At 39.7% G+C, this 15,609-nt stretch overlaps 2 protein-coding genes across 2 annotated transcripts in view; both read left to right on the top strand.

The window, feature by feature from the left end:
• Positions 1 to 3,509, top strand: part of Ube4a (ubiquitination factor E4A) — a 38,604-nt gene extending 35,095 nt beyond the window's left edge. Inside the window, exons 19-20 of the mRNA XM_010629348.2 lie at positions 351 to 508; positions 1,437 to 3,509. Of these exons, the coding sequence (XP_010627650.1) occupies positions 351 to 508; positions 1,437 to 1,563 (285 nt within the window). The 3' untranslated portion in view covers positions 1,564 to 3,509. The remainder of the gene's footprint in view (positions 1 to 350; positions 509 to 1,436) is intronic.
• Positions 3,510 to 7,237: 3,728 nt separating this feature from the next.
• Atp5mg (ATP synthase membrane subunit g) lies at positions 7,238 to 15,107 on the top strand. The gene is made up of 3 exons (XM_010629342.3): positions 7,238 to 7,371; positions 12,982 to 13,142; positions 14,900 to 15,107. Exons 1-3 carry the CDS (start codon positions 7,320 to 7,322, stop codon positions 14,996 to 14,998), a joined length of 312 nt encoding a protein of 103 aa, XP_010627644.1. The 5' UTR covers positions 7,238 to 7,319; the 3' UTR covers positions 14,999 to 15,107.
• The last annotated feature ends 502 nt before the right edge of the window (positions 15,108 to 15,609 follow it).

Here is a 15,609-nt window from a genome sequence, read left to right on the forward strand (position 1 = left end):
TTTTGGCTTTTTTTTTTTTTTTTTTTTTGGTATCAGGGATCAAACTTGGGTCCTCATGCTTGCAAGGCAGGCAGCGGTACCACTGAGCTACTGCTGAGCTAAATACCTGGCCCCTTACCTTGGCTTACTCTTTTTTTATTGAACTTGGGTCTTTGAGCTTGCGAGGCAGGTAGCAGAACCACTGAGCTAAATCTCTGGCCCTTCTTGGCTTATTCTTGAAAAAAAATACAGCTAAAATTTCTTATCACTGCAAAGGGCTATTAATGACAAAGATTAAGAGATAACCATTGAGTATTCTAAGTTCAGTTGTACTGTGAACTCTCTGTAAATGCCATATGTTGTATACTCAGTCTCTTGCAGATCTCCAGCAACAGGAAGAGGAGACCTATGCAGATGCCTGCGATGAGTTCCTGGATCCCATCATGAGCACACTGATGTCTGATCCCGTGGTGCTGCCATCTTCCAGAGTCACTGTGGATAGGTCCACCATTGCCAGACATTTGCTCAGGTATGCCAGTCCCAAGATGAGGCACAGTCCTGTAATTTCAGCACTCTGGGAGGCTGAAGTAGGAGGATCACAGGTTCAAGCCCAGCCAGGGCAACTTAAGTACTTAGTGAGAGACTATCTCAAAATAAAAAGTAAAAAAATTGCTATGGATGTAGCTCAGTAACAAAGGACCTAGGTTTGATTCCTATTACTGCAAGAAAAGAAAAAAGAAGGATTCTATCAATATATGTTACAAGATATATCAACATGGTGCTTGCTTTGGTAGCACATGTACAAAAATTAGAAAGATATATCATCATGAAGAACAAATTGGCCTGAAATTGTTTTGGGTTTTGTTTTTGTTTTTGTTTTTTTCCTGTGGTACTTGGAATTGAACCTTAGGACCTGGCTTCTAATACTTAGGTACTGGCCCTTTCTCAAAATGAAAAATAACAAGGACTTGCTCAATATGAAGGCCCTGGTTCAATTCCCAGTACAAATAAGAGAAAAACAGTTGTTTTCAGTGACTTGAGTGTATAGGATCTCTGCTTTAAAAAAATCTAAGGGCTGGTTGGGTCCAGGGATTTGGCTCAGTGGTTCTGCCCCCCTGCCTTGCAAGCACAAGGGCCCAAGTTCGACCCCCCACATAAAAAAAAAAAAATCTAAAGGCTGGTGACAGAAAGATAGTATTTTTTAAGCAGGTAGAACCAAATATCCTCTGAATAGCAGTTTTACAATAAAGTTCTTAAAAGGCAGCGAGACAAAGTGGCTGAAAAAACTAAATCATTCTTTTTCTCATCTCATTCTAACACCCACGTCAGCATTTGACTTAGTTATAATACGCTTAATCTAGCTTCATTTGCAGTTGAAATGAGTGCTTAGTTCTGTTTTTGGCTTAGGATATTAGAATTTATAGAAATAACCCCAATTCTTTTTCTCTTTGTCCCAGTGACCAAACAGATCCTTTTAACCGTAGTCCCCTCACCATGGACCAGATCCGGCCAAACACTGAACTGAAAGAAAAAATTCAACAATGGCTTACAGAAAGGAAACAACAAAAGGAGCAACTTGAATAAACACTGTGAACTAAACAAATCAAAAACCAACCTCAAGTATAGATAAACAATTGTGGTGTCTCCCTCTTCTGGTTCTGTTCCTTTCTTTTCCTTTTTTTTTTGTTTTTTGTTTTTTCCCCCCATCACCAAATTAGAGAACTACTTTTACTCAAATTATGATAATTAAGATTCCTAAGAACTTGTCAGTGCTTCACCGGCTTGCAGTAAAATACACTTTCTTATAGTGTCCCCAAGTTTGGAAACCATCGCTAATTTTCAGCCTTTATTCTCCCTTTTCTCACCTTAAATTATATTTTTAAGTCTGGTGTCACATATTTCAATGATAGTTGATATCAGAAAATTTTGTTACTCTTCATGTTTACTAGTCCTCACAATCTGAACTTATACCCTTGCTATAGTTCTGTAATGTTATGGAATAACCTTTCACGTAAAAGCAAATACATTATGTTTGTGCAGACTTTTGAATGATACTAAGACTTTTTTATTTTTAAAGGAATCTTGCAGCTTCTGTTGGTAGCTCTTAATTTTGTGTTATATTGTAACTCAAAGATATCATCACAGACATTTTCTCATGGGTTGTCACCACCAGAAATGTAGCCCTGCAGTCTTTTTGTGAGGATTAGTAAAAACAAATTTGCCATCTAGACACTTTAGTCAAAAAAATTCTGGGGTGAGGAAATAAATAGGAAGCTGTTGGGTATTCTCTTATGAAAAATCTGTTGCGAGGAGTGGGCCTAAGCAGGAAACTTAGGCAACAAATATTGTAATCACAAAAAAATGTCATTTAAGACACTATATCAATAGTATATCTCAGTATGTATTATGCATATATACATATGCACACTTACCATGTGCTTTTTTATATTGGTCTAGTGTAAACTAAGTACCACTATATTATCTTCTCATGGTAAAATGTAAACAGTGTGTGGCCATGCTTACTCACATACACATTCTAGACAAGTAAAATTCTAAGACTCTAAATTGTATATAATTAATGTTTGTTTAGGCTGTGACCTGACTTGTAAGAGCTGCTTCTAACATAGCCCTAGGTTATCAGTTAACAGCAGGAATGTGAACAAAACTTTATCCACAGCCATTTTAAATATCCACTTTTCCCTGAGTAAGCAGATGGCACCTCCTTTTGTAGGCTGAGCCTGAGCTCTCTACTAATAGTGCAGTTTATCCTATTGAGTGAGGCATATTCCCCAGTGGACCATCTTTTTATCAGTGTCCATCTAAGTCCAATGATACCATGATAAGGGACAAGAAAAGTGACTTAGAAATAGGGCTCAAATGTATTATTATAATATTCCAACACAAGTTGCTATAAATGGTCCTTGATATGTTTTGATGGTATCAGCTGGAAAATCTTAAATCTAAGAGGGCCTCCTAGCCCAAATATAAAATTGATAGTACCTATTGCTGTGTTTATAAATGAAAAAGACTGGGACACTTGCAAATGCCAGAATCTAAGATTGATTCATTGTGCTCGCTGAGCCTTTAAAGGATGTAGTAACAGGATATATTTTCCTAAAATGAGCTTTGTTTCATACTTATTCTCCTTTCCCTCTCTGAGAATGAACTTTGTATAAAATAAGCTGCTACCTACTTGCATTTATCTTCCCATCCCAATAGTGTCGTTCTAAAAAAGGAAAAGACCAGAGTTTTGTAGGAGAAAAATCTCTGGTGTCTGTATTGTGTTTCTGTGATTAGCCTTTTAATTGTGGGCCTCTTGTGGCAAGCATTATAGTTTTTCGTTTTTTATAAAGCTCTTTTCCTGAGACTTTATGAATGGCTATGGCAACATTCATTCTGCTCAGTATCTTTAAATGCATCACAAAAGCAAGTGCATAGCTTAAGGCCACTACTGGTAAAGAAACAAAGTGTCCTTTGTGCCTTCTTTCTGCAAAGTAGCTGGGAACATCTAAAAAAATGAAAAAAAAAAATACCATCTCAATACATGGTGCCTATGTGCATTTAGTTTTTTTTGCGGGGGTGGGTGTTTGTTTGTTTTGTTTTTTTGAGACGGTCTCACTATGTAGTTGAGACTGACTTGGAACTATGTAGCCCAGGCTGGAACTCACAGTGATCCTCCTGCCTCAGCTTGCCAAGTGCTGGGATTACAGGCGTGTGCCACCACGCCCGGCTTGCCTATGTGCATTTAAAAGTATAAAGAGGGGGCCAGGGATTTAGCTCAGGTGCTACCACCTGCCTTGTAAGTCCAGGGTCCCAAGTTTGATCCCTGGTACCAAAAAACTGTAGCGAGATATTTTGTCTGGGACTCAGCAGCGGTTCTAAATCTTTTTAAAAAGAGTAAACTTTCTGGGGCCAGGGATTTAGCTCAGTGGTTTCAATTCCCTGGTACCAAAAAAAAAAAAGTAAACTTTCTGACATGCCTGGTTTTATGTGTTAACTTTGCTGGAGTATGATAGGAAGATGAAGACTCTAATCGGCTCTGGTATTGCTTACAATTTACAAAGAGGCTAATAGTAAACTGGGAAATTATTTAAATGGATTTTGCCAAGCAGAGTTTTGTGGGAGGTTGTTTTGCTTTAGTATAGTTTTTAGTGAATATATGAAATCTGAAGGAAACTTTAGAGGTATTTTAATGGCGCAGGTGAAGGTGTCAGTTCAGAATCACATTGTACAAAAGCTTCATCACTATTTGATGCTGGTTGCTAAGCAGCCATTGAAGAGTGTAAATCTACTGGGGACCTTTATAAGTGAGAGGCTGATGCTACACTTGTCATGTGAGGAATTAATGCACATGCTCTAACTGCTAAATAGGAAAAGAACCTGAAAAAGAAAATGAAAAACGAGGTTGACTGAAATAAAACGTGATCAACATAATGGTATTTTAAGACATTCCAGGAAGGTTACTTTTTGTCAAACTTCCCTGGGGGTGTTTGTTCAAAACTTGTGCTTAATAAATGAACGCCTGACTTACAACCTTTGTTATCACTTTTATTATATATTAAATGCTTATAGTTTTAGAAATTTCCTTGAAAACCTAGAGGACTCTGACTTCTTTTTTTAAGGTAAGTAGGTAGGCAGTATCAAATGTATGTACTTATCTAACCGTCTCACCAGGTCTCTGGAAGGGACCCTGGAATTATCCTCAGATGAGTCTCAGAGCCTGTTTTTTTCCTAATTAGCTCACTCTATAACCCAAACTGGCCTCGAACTCTTCGGAGCTATCCTCCTACCTCAGCTTCCTGAGTGCCGGAATTATAGGCGTGCACCACCATGCCTGCTCACGAATATCGTTTTATGCTTATAGAGGACTGGAATATTCATCCATAAAGACCAATTCCACCTAAAATTTCCCTCGGATTAGAGCAAAGTTTGTCAGCATCCAACGTTCAAAGGCACAAATCCTTAAAACATTTCTGTTGACTTTCAAACAGACTATCAGGAACCACACCTGGTACTTTTACTCTTCCTTTTCCAGTTCTCCCAAAAGAGCCATCATTTTGGTATTCCTGATTTTAAGAAATCTAAACGGGCGTCATGGCGGGAGCTGCCTGGAATAAAAGTGCTACTAATTAAATAAGAGCAAATAAATCAAGGGTTAATTTTCACAGTTTAAGCATGAGCTTTAATTGTAGAAGAAGACTAAAAGATTGGGTCAAAGAGACACAACAATATAATAAAAAGAGCTTTAGATTGTGAGAGGGACTCATTGCACCATTACTGGCTTTTCAAATGGAGTTAGGGGACCGGGGATTTAGCTCAGTGGTTCCGCCGCCTGCTTTGCAAGCACAAGGACCTGAGTTCGATCCCTGGTACCAAAACAAACAAACAAAAAAAAATGGAGTTAGGAAGCCCATCAGCAAAGGAGTATGGGAAACCTGTAAGATCTGGGTATAGCAACAAAAAATGAGGACTTCAGTCTTATAATTGCCAATGACATAAGAGGACAGTAAAATAGATTCTCCTATTGATCTCTTAGAAGTGAATGGAATGAAGGCTGTAAGAACTGTAGCAGACTTCTGACCTAAGAAACTGCAAGATAAGAAATTGTATGGCTATAAGTCAGTAGTTAAATGGTAAGTTGTTACAGTAGCAAACCAAACTAATGCAAAAATAAATATAATTAAATATTTAAAAAGCCCTCATGAAATTCCAAAGAGAGAAAGCCATCAGATGTATTTATTTAGTTTATTTATTTACTAATATGTGCCTGAATAAACAGACTTTGGGTAGCAGATTAAACTCTGATAAAAGTGTTACAGGTGGTGCACCCCTGTAATCCCAGGAGGGATTACTCAAGAGGCTGAGGCAAGAGAATCTTCATGAGTTTCAACCTAGCCTGTACTCACAGTGAGTTCAAGGCCAGCATGAATTACATAGCAAGTCCCTGTCTCAAAACATCAAAATTAACTAATTGAATGATTATATTTATGAGCTAATGTAAGCTACCAGAAACTGGATAAGGCAATGTGCAAAACCAGAAAACAATAAATCTTGGGTCATGGAATTTGGTTACTGAGAAGCAATAAGTCAGCTTTCTGTAATAGGTAGCTGTTCTCTTACTCATCAACTCATAGATCTTTCGATCTTTCTAGATCACTGTCATGCCTTATCTGAACTGATGTTCCCCTCTGCGTTTAGGCTGCAACCTCTAGATCCCAACTCTTCCACTCTATTGCTACGTGGACAGTTACAGTTCTCGGGACAATATTCAACACACAGGTTTTCATTAAATTCCAAAATATCCCGGGCCAGGGATTTGGCTGAGTGTTTCCGCCGCCTGCCTTGCAAGCCCAAGGGCCCAAGTTTGATCCCCCATACCAAAAACAAAAAACAAAAAACAAAACCTGGCGTGTCAGAGGCTCTCAGTAAATGTGATTTTGTTCCTCACATCTACACTGCTCCCTGTGGCTAGTTAGGAAATTACGTGAATTGGATTCTAATACTTAGGTTGAGGGTGAGAATGCTATTACGTAAGTCAACCAAAGAAAGGGAGTTGCTCTTTTTTTGGTACCGGAGATTGAACTCCCGACCTTGAGCTTGCAAGGCAGGCGGTGGAACCACTGAGATAAATTCCCGGCGTATCAATCAAAGAAGGAAACTGAGGCCTGGTATGGTGGCGTATGCCTGTAGTCCCAACACTCGGCAGGCTAAGGCAGGACTGCTGCGAATTCGAGGCCTGAGTGGGCTATATAGTGAGTTCAAGCCAGCCTGAACTGCATCGCGACACACTGTCTACAAAATACCACAAAAAGGTCGGAACTGGGCTGAGTCTGATAACTTGTGTAATGCCTGCTTCGCATCTAACTTCCGTGGGCGCCGCCTTCTATAATACGCGTGCTGGATCAGGAGCGTCCCTTCCCGCCAGTATTTTCCACGTTCTCTCAGAAGCTGTGAGGAATCCCCACACCCAAGAGCGAAGGTTTGCGCCAGAAGAGCGAAGGTTTGCGCCAGAAAAGCATATGCGCATGCGCATTTCCTACTCCGTCGGCGTTCTGGGCTCCAGGCATGGCTGCCCCAAGACATGCCTGTTTCAATGTTTGATCCCATTGCTTTCCACCAGTTCTCTAATTTCATCTTTCCCCATCTCCTTTCTCCTCCTGAACTAAATAAAATAGGCTAGTAGTCTAAATTCCGCAAGGATATCAAAACACCTGACTATTTTGGACGGGCGCGGAAGGGGGCGGCCTGACTTTAGAAGTGGGACGGGGTCTTGCAACGGGTCCTTCCCGGGGGTGACATTCAGCTGGCAGTTGAGGCGACGGCCCTGCTACTGTGGAACTATGGCCCAGTTCGTCCGTAACCTCGCGGAGAAGGCCCCGGCGCTGGTGAATGGTGAGCAGTGCGTTAGATTGTCAAGGCGGGTACACGGGCGACCGGGAGGCTGGCGGGGCTCCGAGGGAAGAAGCGGGCTGCTGTGACCCCAGGCAGGAGCAGGACCCTGGGCGGGACGGCCTGAAGGTGCAGGGAGCAGGAGGCAGGCAGGTTTGAGACCTTCCTCTGGCCTTCCTATTGCCTGACCTGTAGTTTGGGCTCTCTGCACCTTAGAAGTTGCTGAATTATAACCACTGCAGGAAAGAGGTAGTGTGAAGGAAGCCCAGAGTTGCTGGGCAGCTCCCGCCATGACGCCCGTTTAGATCTCTTAAGATCAGGAATACCAAAATGATGGCTCTTTTGGGAGAACTGGAAAAGGAAGAGTAGAAAGTACCAGGTGTGGTTCCTGATGGTCTGTTTGAAAGTCAACAGAAATGTTTTAAGGATTTGTGCCTTTGAACGTTGGATGCTGACAATCTTTGCTCTAATCCGAGGGAAATTTTAGGTGGAATTGGTCTTTATGGATGAGTATTCCAGTCCTCTATAAGCATAAAACGATATTCGTGAGCAGGCATGGTGGTGCACGCCTATAATTCCGGCACTCAGGAAGCTGAGGTAGGAGGATAGCTCCGAAGAGTTCGAGGCCAGTTTGGGTTATAGAGTGAGTTCAAGACGAACCTGAACTGCATAGGGAGAATCTGTGTCCTGAGGAAAAACAAATTATTGTATAAACTGGAATCGTAGTATAGGCGCATACACGGATTTTTCTTTTCTTTTCTTTTTCAGTTTGAGGAATCTCACTAGTAGAAACCGTATTTCAGAACAGCCCTGAATAGTCACAGGCTGAAAAGTAAACTGGTCTGTCAGTAAATGTTTCATTTGCCAGCCGGTTTGGTGGTGCACGCCTGTAATCCCAGCATTCGGGAGGCTGAGGCAGGAGTCGCTATGAGTTCGAGACCAGCCTGGGCTACATAGTGAGTTCCAGGTCAGTCTCAACTACATAGTGAGACCCTGTCTCAACCCCCGCCCCGCAAAATATATTTCATTTCCCTTCTGAACAGTAAGTTACAAATTTTATTCCTGAACAGAGGTAACTTGATGTAAGTTTCTTCACTAGATGTGGTTTTGTGTTTTGTTTTTGTTTTTTAAGACAGGATCTCCCTACATAGTTCAGGCTGGTCTTGAAGTCACTAGATAGTTTATTATAAGAACTCACAGATATCCTCCTGCCTCAGCCTCCCAGGTGCTGGAATTACAGGCATGAGCCACCAGGCCTGGCCATATATGCTGTATTGTACTAAATGTTTGAAGGTAAAATCTCTAAATTGCTTTCATTCAGATTTGATTGTAAAATGAGTAGAAAGCAGAATTTCAAAAAATACATGTAATGTTTTTTAGCATATTTTTCTATATTTGGTATTTTTAAAAATTAATTCCCTCCTCTCTTCACTCCATCATCAGGAAAACAGTGAAAAAAAAATTTTTTTTAATGTACCAAGGATCGAATTCCGAACCTTGCACTTGTGTGGCAGTAGGCAGCACCACTGAGCTAAATCCCTGGCCTAAACAGTGAAATATTGAAGGCCTCACGATGCCATGTACTGTTGATACTTGATTCCTTTCTCTTACATGTCAGATCTCCTGACCTTCTCACTAGATCTAGTAGTGAGACAGTTTATTCATTATCTCACTACAATCTAGTAGTCAGACTGTTTTATATAGTTTCCCAAGGGATTTCTCATTTGGAACTTTCAAGTTAAGGAGAAAGCTTCAGTCTTTGGAAGGTGAGTGATTTGAGGCATAGTTTTTAATATTTAAAGTGGATTTAAGTTACCATAGTTTTCACATCTTCTAGGCCAATGGTGGCAAACGTGTACTACAGCAGGCTGTTTCTATTTAAAAGTTCTAAAAAGTTAACCATCACTGTTCTAGGTGGTGCATGTTGGAGAACTGAAAACTAGTCCTTAATAAAATCAAAAAAAGGCTGGGGATTTAGCTCAGTGGCACCACGCCTGCCTTGCAAGCACAAGGTTCTGAGTTCAATCCCGGGTACCAGAAAGAAAAATAATGTCAAAATAAATTTTTGTTACTCTTCTAGATGTACCCAAAAAAAGGACTCAGATGGGACCAGAATGTTAAAGCAGAAATACATTTTGGTTTATATCATAGGACTGTGTATTAAATGTGAATGTTAAATGCTTGATAACAGTTATGTCTGTCCATTCTCTAGAAGACAAGCTTATAGAAACAAGTAATTTTATCAGATTTCCCAAGAAAGATTACAACAGAGTCTGATTTTCTCCTTTACCTAAACTGTACAGTTTACTCCGATTTCATCAGTGTTTCTTTTAATCACTTTTAATCCCAGGTCCAATGCAGGGCATCACTTCGTATTTAAGTTGTTATATCTCAGTTTCCTCTGATTCATGATGATTTCAATTCTTTCATGATCTTGACTTTCTTGAGGTATCTATCTAGATATTCTGAAGAATATTTCTCAATCTGGAATTTTCTGCTGTTTCTCTTGGGATTAGTCTGGAACAGTGGATTTTTGAGAAAATATACCACAGAGATGAAGTCCCTTAATGGAGTATCAGGAGGTATCTAATATCCATGTGACAGACATCACTGAGTTTCATTGCTTGGTTAAAATAACATTTGATAGGTTCTTCCACTGTAAAATTATTTTTCCCCTTTCCATATCTGCTCTTTTTTTTTGGGGGGGGGGAGTCAGGGATTAAACTTGGTTCCTTGCTCTTTCGAGGCAGGCAGCAGAACCACTGAGCTAAATCCTCAGTCCTCTGTATCTATTCTTTTTTTTTTTTCTTTTTCTTTTTGGTACCGGGGATTGAACTCAGTACCTTGTGCTTGCAAAGCAGGCGGCAGCACCACTGAGCTAAACGGCTGGCCCTCCATATCTGTTCTTTAGGAGCAAGTAACAATGTGTAGTCCATGAGGCAAGGTTTGCAGCCCAGGTGGGAGTGGGTCCATCTGCTGTATAAAAGAGTTTCTGGCTGGATGTAGTAGTGCACACCTGTAATCTCAACACTTGAAAGACTGAGGCAGAAGGATTGCCAGGAGTTCAAGGCCAGACTGGGCTACATAGTGAGTTCAAGGCCAATCTGAACTACACAGCAAGATCCTGTTTCAAAAATAAAAAGAAAGGACTTTCTATATATAATAAATGGAATTTTATAAGAAAGACTTGTTTCTTCATCTAGTTGTTCATTTATTGTAATGACTCATTTATATTTATCTCACACTTTGAATACCATTGCTATGTTCTTCATTGCTCAAATTATTAGACTTGGCCGTAAGGAACTATTTTAGGTTAACACTTCCATCAGTTTGATATACCCCGTTACTTTCTTTTTTGAGACAGGGTCTCACTATGCATTTGAGACTGACCTGGAACTCACTGTGTAGCCCAGGCTGGTCTAGAACTCGAAATGATCCTCCTGCCTCAGCCTCCCAAGTGCTGGGATTACAGGCGTGCACCACCACACCCAGCCTCACACTGTTACTTTCTGGTACTATATGCAGATTCATATTTTCTTTACCCAGCTAAGGCAAGCCTTTCTCCAAAGAGACCTGTTCCTTTTGTTGAACAGTGGAAGTTAGAAACTAAAATTTAGGTGCTGAGTTTGCTCCTTGCTGCTAGAATATCATTGCTTTTAGGTTCTCTCTCTGGACAAGGGATACAGATACATGGGGTGGGGGAGGGGTAACATAACATACCCATGTATATGAATGATTGTTTCTCAGTGTGTTCATCTGTATATATGTTAAGCTAAGCCTGAGTTCATATAAATATCTCCAACTCTAGTCCAGGTTTATTCTGTTTTTGATGCTGGGGCTTGAACCCAGGACGTTGCACGTGCTAAGCACATATTATACCACTGAGATATTCCCAGAGCCCCAGATAACCTCTGAAAGGGGTTTTCTTTTTATATGAGATGAGGTCTCACTATGTTGCCCAGGCTGGACCTGAACTTCTGAATTTAAGATATCCCCCCGACTCAGCTTCCAGTTAGCTAGGACTACAAGCACACACCACACATAGCTGCTATTGTTGGTTTCTTGCTTATCTCTAACTTCGCTCTCTTTTGGTGAGAAACCTGGCTCCCACTATCCATTATTTATGTTTTGTTCATCCCTCACATACATTTAAGCAGTTTCAAACTTACTAACCTGTGCCTCTGAAAAAAAAAATTTCAACAACCAAAGTAAAAGTAGTGTTTTGTTTTGATTTTTCCTTTTTTTTTTGAGACAGGGTCTCACTATGTAGTTGAGACTGACCTGGCATTCACTATGTAGCTCAGGCTAGTCTCAAACTCACAGCGATCCTCCTGCCTTAGCCTCCTGAGCGCTGGGATTACAAGTATGTGCCACCACGCCCGGCCAATTTTTCCTTCTTCTTTTAAGATACTGGGACTCAGGTCGGGGATTTAGCTCAGTGGAGCCGCACCTGCCTTGCAAACACAAGGTCTTGAGTTCAATTACTAGTACGGAAAAAAAAAAAAGCTGGAACTCAAACCCAGAGAATCTACATGGTAGGCAAGCACTAAGCTATACCATATCCCTGTTAGGTTTTGGTTATTTTGTTTTGTTTTTGGTTGCAGGGTTTGAACTCAAGACCTTTGGACAAAGCTATAGTGATCTGAGAATAGTGAAACATCCAAGTACAGGCAGTTAACAGGAAAAGCACCAAAAGCCTTGGATAATCCATTTTTTAGCAATAAACACTTTATGTTAATGCAGTTATGCACAATAAATTTCTTCCTCTTATTGAAGTCACTACCATAGTGTCAAATCTACTATGGTTATTAAGGATTTCTTGAAATAGTGAATACCTTGATGAATTTTAGCTTAATAGATTCTAATTTTGGCTGCTCTTAACAAATGTAGGTTTTACTTTTAGTATTTGTGCTGTGTGTGTGTGTGTGTGTGTGTGTGTGTGTGTGTGTGTGTGTTTAAGGAGCAGCTGTGCTTTTGTTAGAGAAAGATATAATCCAGCACATATTGATGAGGGTACCAGAAGTGGGCGCTAATTGGTATAATTTCATCTGGTTGTATGGCCAGTATTCCGATAAGTTTTAATTTTATTCTTAAGGGTGCCACTTTACATAGCTCTTTTCTTCTTCTGGACTTCTTTCCATATTTTCTGATCTCTTTAGCAAGAAAATATGAATAAATTACTGGTTTTCTTTCTTTTAACTCCAACTACCAGTAACTTTACAGTTAATTAAATTTGCCATTTATAAGTGGAGTAACAGCACTAGCTGGCCACTAGTGAAGTTCCAGCATAATTTAATGTACTTACAGCTTCCTGCCTGATTGAACTTCTCGGTGACACAGGTGTTCTGAATCTTTAAAGGCCTCTTGTTGGGCGGGGGATTCAGCTCAGTGTTGCTGCCTCCTGCCTCGAAAGGGCAAGGACCTGAGTTCCATCCCCAGGACCAAAAAAAAAAAAAGGCCTGGAGCAGCTTTGATTTTTCACACCGGGTGCACATTTGGTACAAGCAGTGAATGAATGTGATGCATGAATAAATATTTGTGTCCAACCCACACATCTGCTTCTTTTGGTCTCTAGTGAGTTCATCCTGGTTTTTGTTTTGTTTTGTTTTCCAGCTGCTGTGACTTACTCCAAGCCTAGATTGGCCACATTTTGGCATTATGCCAAGGTTGAGCTGGTTCCTCCAACTCCTGCTGAGATCCCTGTAGCTATTCAGAGCCTGAAAAAAATAGTCAATAGTGCTAAAACTGGTAGCTTCAAACAGCTCACAGTTAAGGTAACTATGGGCTAAATGAAAACGTATGTGCATAACAGAAAATGTCTTCCCTTGGGGTTCTTATGATTATTTTGATTAATACATTTTTTTCCCAATGAGGCTGAATTTGGAATAATAAGAGATAATCTCTTTTTCACTATGAAGGAAGGTATTTACTTTTCTAGTTTTGTCGTCTGGGTAGAAATACTTCAGTTATTTTATGTCTTAGTTTCCTATTAGTGTTTTGTTTTGGGTTTTTTGAGACAGGGTCTCATTATGTATTACAGGCTGGCCTTAAACTCACTATGTAGCCCAGGCTCTCCTCACACTCACAGCAGTCTTCCTGCCTCAGCTTCCCTAGAGTGCTGGGATTGATTATAGGCATGTGTCACAACACCCAGCCCTAGTGGTCTATATTACAGCAAGAAAGCTTTTTTTTTTTTTTTTTTTTTTTTTTTTTTTTTTTTTTTTTTTTGGTACCTGGGATCGAACTCAGGACCTTGTGCTTGCAAGGCAGGCGGCGGCACCACTGAACTATATCCCTGGTCCAAAAAAGCATTTTTTAAAAATAGAAAACTTTTTTCCTTTCCAGTTTGACTAGTATAGAAAAATATGATGGCAGGGCTGGGGATTTAGCTCAGTGGTTCCACTGCCTGCCTCACAGTGCAAGGACCCAACTTCAATCCCCATGTACCAAAATAAAAAATGAAAAATATGATGGCTTGCTTTGCTGATTTTTTTATTTCATCTTTAGTCTTAGAATTATTTCCAAGTCAGCCAAAAGAATTCTCACATTATATTAGGACATTAATACTTACATGGAAGATAAAAATGCCAAAAGCTGGGTTATCAGGTTATTTGAAGCTTAAAGATCATAAGAACTGAGTCTTGAATTTTATATGTAATCTGTGCACAGGATACAAAAAGCCTAAGTGTCTAGTGAATGCTGACTATAGAACCTATGTCTTGGGAAATACAATTCTTTTTCAGAAAACAGTAACTTCTGGACTAATTTGAAGGGGAAAAACTGACTTCCAGAAGTGCTAAAAAGAAAAAGGCCCAATTTTTTTATGGAATGATACTTCTTCAGTTAGAATTTTAAGGTTCATATTTGTGTTTTGATGAAACTGCTTTCTGTACCTGTTTTTCCTTTGGGGTAATAAAAATTAACTCGGTTATAAAACTGAGTACTGAATTCTTAGAATTAAGCCAAATAATGTGAATAAAAATGAAATATAAAGGGGAAGACAGGGGCTGGGAATTTAGCTCAGTGGTTCTGGTGCCTGCCTCGTAAGCACAAGGACCCAAGTTCCCCAGTACCAAAAAAGGGAGCGGGGAGACAGAGCCCTTAGCTTGAAGCAGATTTTCTTTAGCCAGAAAGAAATGTCTGTTTTCAGGGACTTGGCCTTCCTGTAGCCATCCTTTCATATGAATGCCCTGTCTGGAAGTGTCAGCTATTTCCAGGATGTGGGTTGTTTTAGGACCTATAAAGTGTATCATAAACTAATAATGAAAGAGTTAAGTCAGTTTAGGTCTTTAAAGAATGCTTTGAAAAAATTTATAAGCTCTGGACTATTTACCTTACAAAATTGAAAGTTCAAGTGTTCTCAGCAGTTGAACAAAGTTAACACCAATAAGTTAATATCAGTGTTAACTGAAGCTGCATGGTAGTTTAAATAGCATCCTTATGTTGTCTGTCACTTAGTCCTGGAAAAGAATAATTTTAGATATATAAAAAAGAGGTACCTTAAAATGTGTGCTTTTTTTTTCCTTTTCAGGAAGCTATGCTGAATGGTTTGGTGGCCACCGAAGTATGGATGTGGTTTTATATTGGAGAGATCATAGGCAAGCGTGGCATCGTTGGCTATAATGTTTGAATACCTTTAACATCTGATTATATTTGACTTAATATTTGTGTTCTTGAATCACATGATCAACCACGTGATCAGAACATCTGCTATCTGAATAAAAAAATGTCAGCTATCAGTGTTTTCTCTGTCAAATACTACATGAAATGTCACAGTTCTTGATACTAAATTGGATTGTCTTTGGCTTTTATACATTAATACAACTCTACATGCAAGTCTGTTCAGTCTGAATCTGAAAAATATATGCAATATATACCAATCTGGTATTTAATATGTGAAGATAACATTTTGATTGAAAGATTTAAAATATATGCTATGTAAGCTTTATTTCCAGAAAAACTGAGGGAAAGGCCTTAAGAAACAGAACATGTGGGGCAGGGAATTTAGCTCAGTGGTGCTGCAGTTACCTTGCAAGTGCAAGGTCCTAATTTTGATTCCCAGTACCGGAAAAAGGAAAAAAAAAAAAAAGAAGAGCCAGGTGTGGTGATAAATGACTGTAATCTTAGCACTTGAGAGGCTAAAACAGGAGGATCACCTTTAGTTTGTGAGGCCAGCCTGAACTAAATAGTGAGACCCTGTGTCAAGAAACAAAAATGAAAAAAATAACTAAAACTTGCTGT

Source organism: Fukomys damarensis, unplaced genomic scaffold (genome assembly GCF_012274545.1).
Source record: "Fukomys damarensis isolate Sample0158 unplaced genomic scaffold, DMR_v1.0_HiC HiC_scaffold_16, whole genome shotgun sequence".
In the NCBI taxonomy this organism is placed as follows: domain Eukaryota; kingdom Metazoa; phylum Chordata; class Mammalia; order Rodentia; family Bathyergidae; genus Fukomys; species Fukomys damarensis.

Coding starts and splice junctions, on each gene's coding strand:
- Atp5mg (XM_010629342.3), top strand. CDS start 7,320: ATGGCCCAGTTCGTCCGTAACCTCGCGGAGAAGGCCCCGGCGCTGGTG. Junction 7,372..12,981: donor GGCCCCGGCGCTGGTGAATG/GTGAGCAGTGCG, acceptor TTTGTTTTCCAG/CTGCTGTGACTTACTCCAAG. Junction 13,143..14,899: donor TCAAACAGCTCACAGTTAAG/GTAACTATGGGC, acceptor TTTCCTTTTCAG/GAAGCTATGCTGAATGGTTT.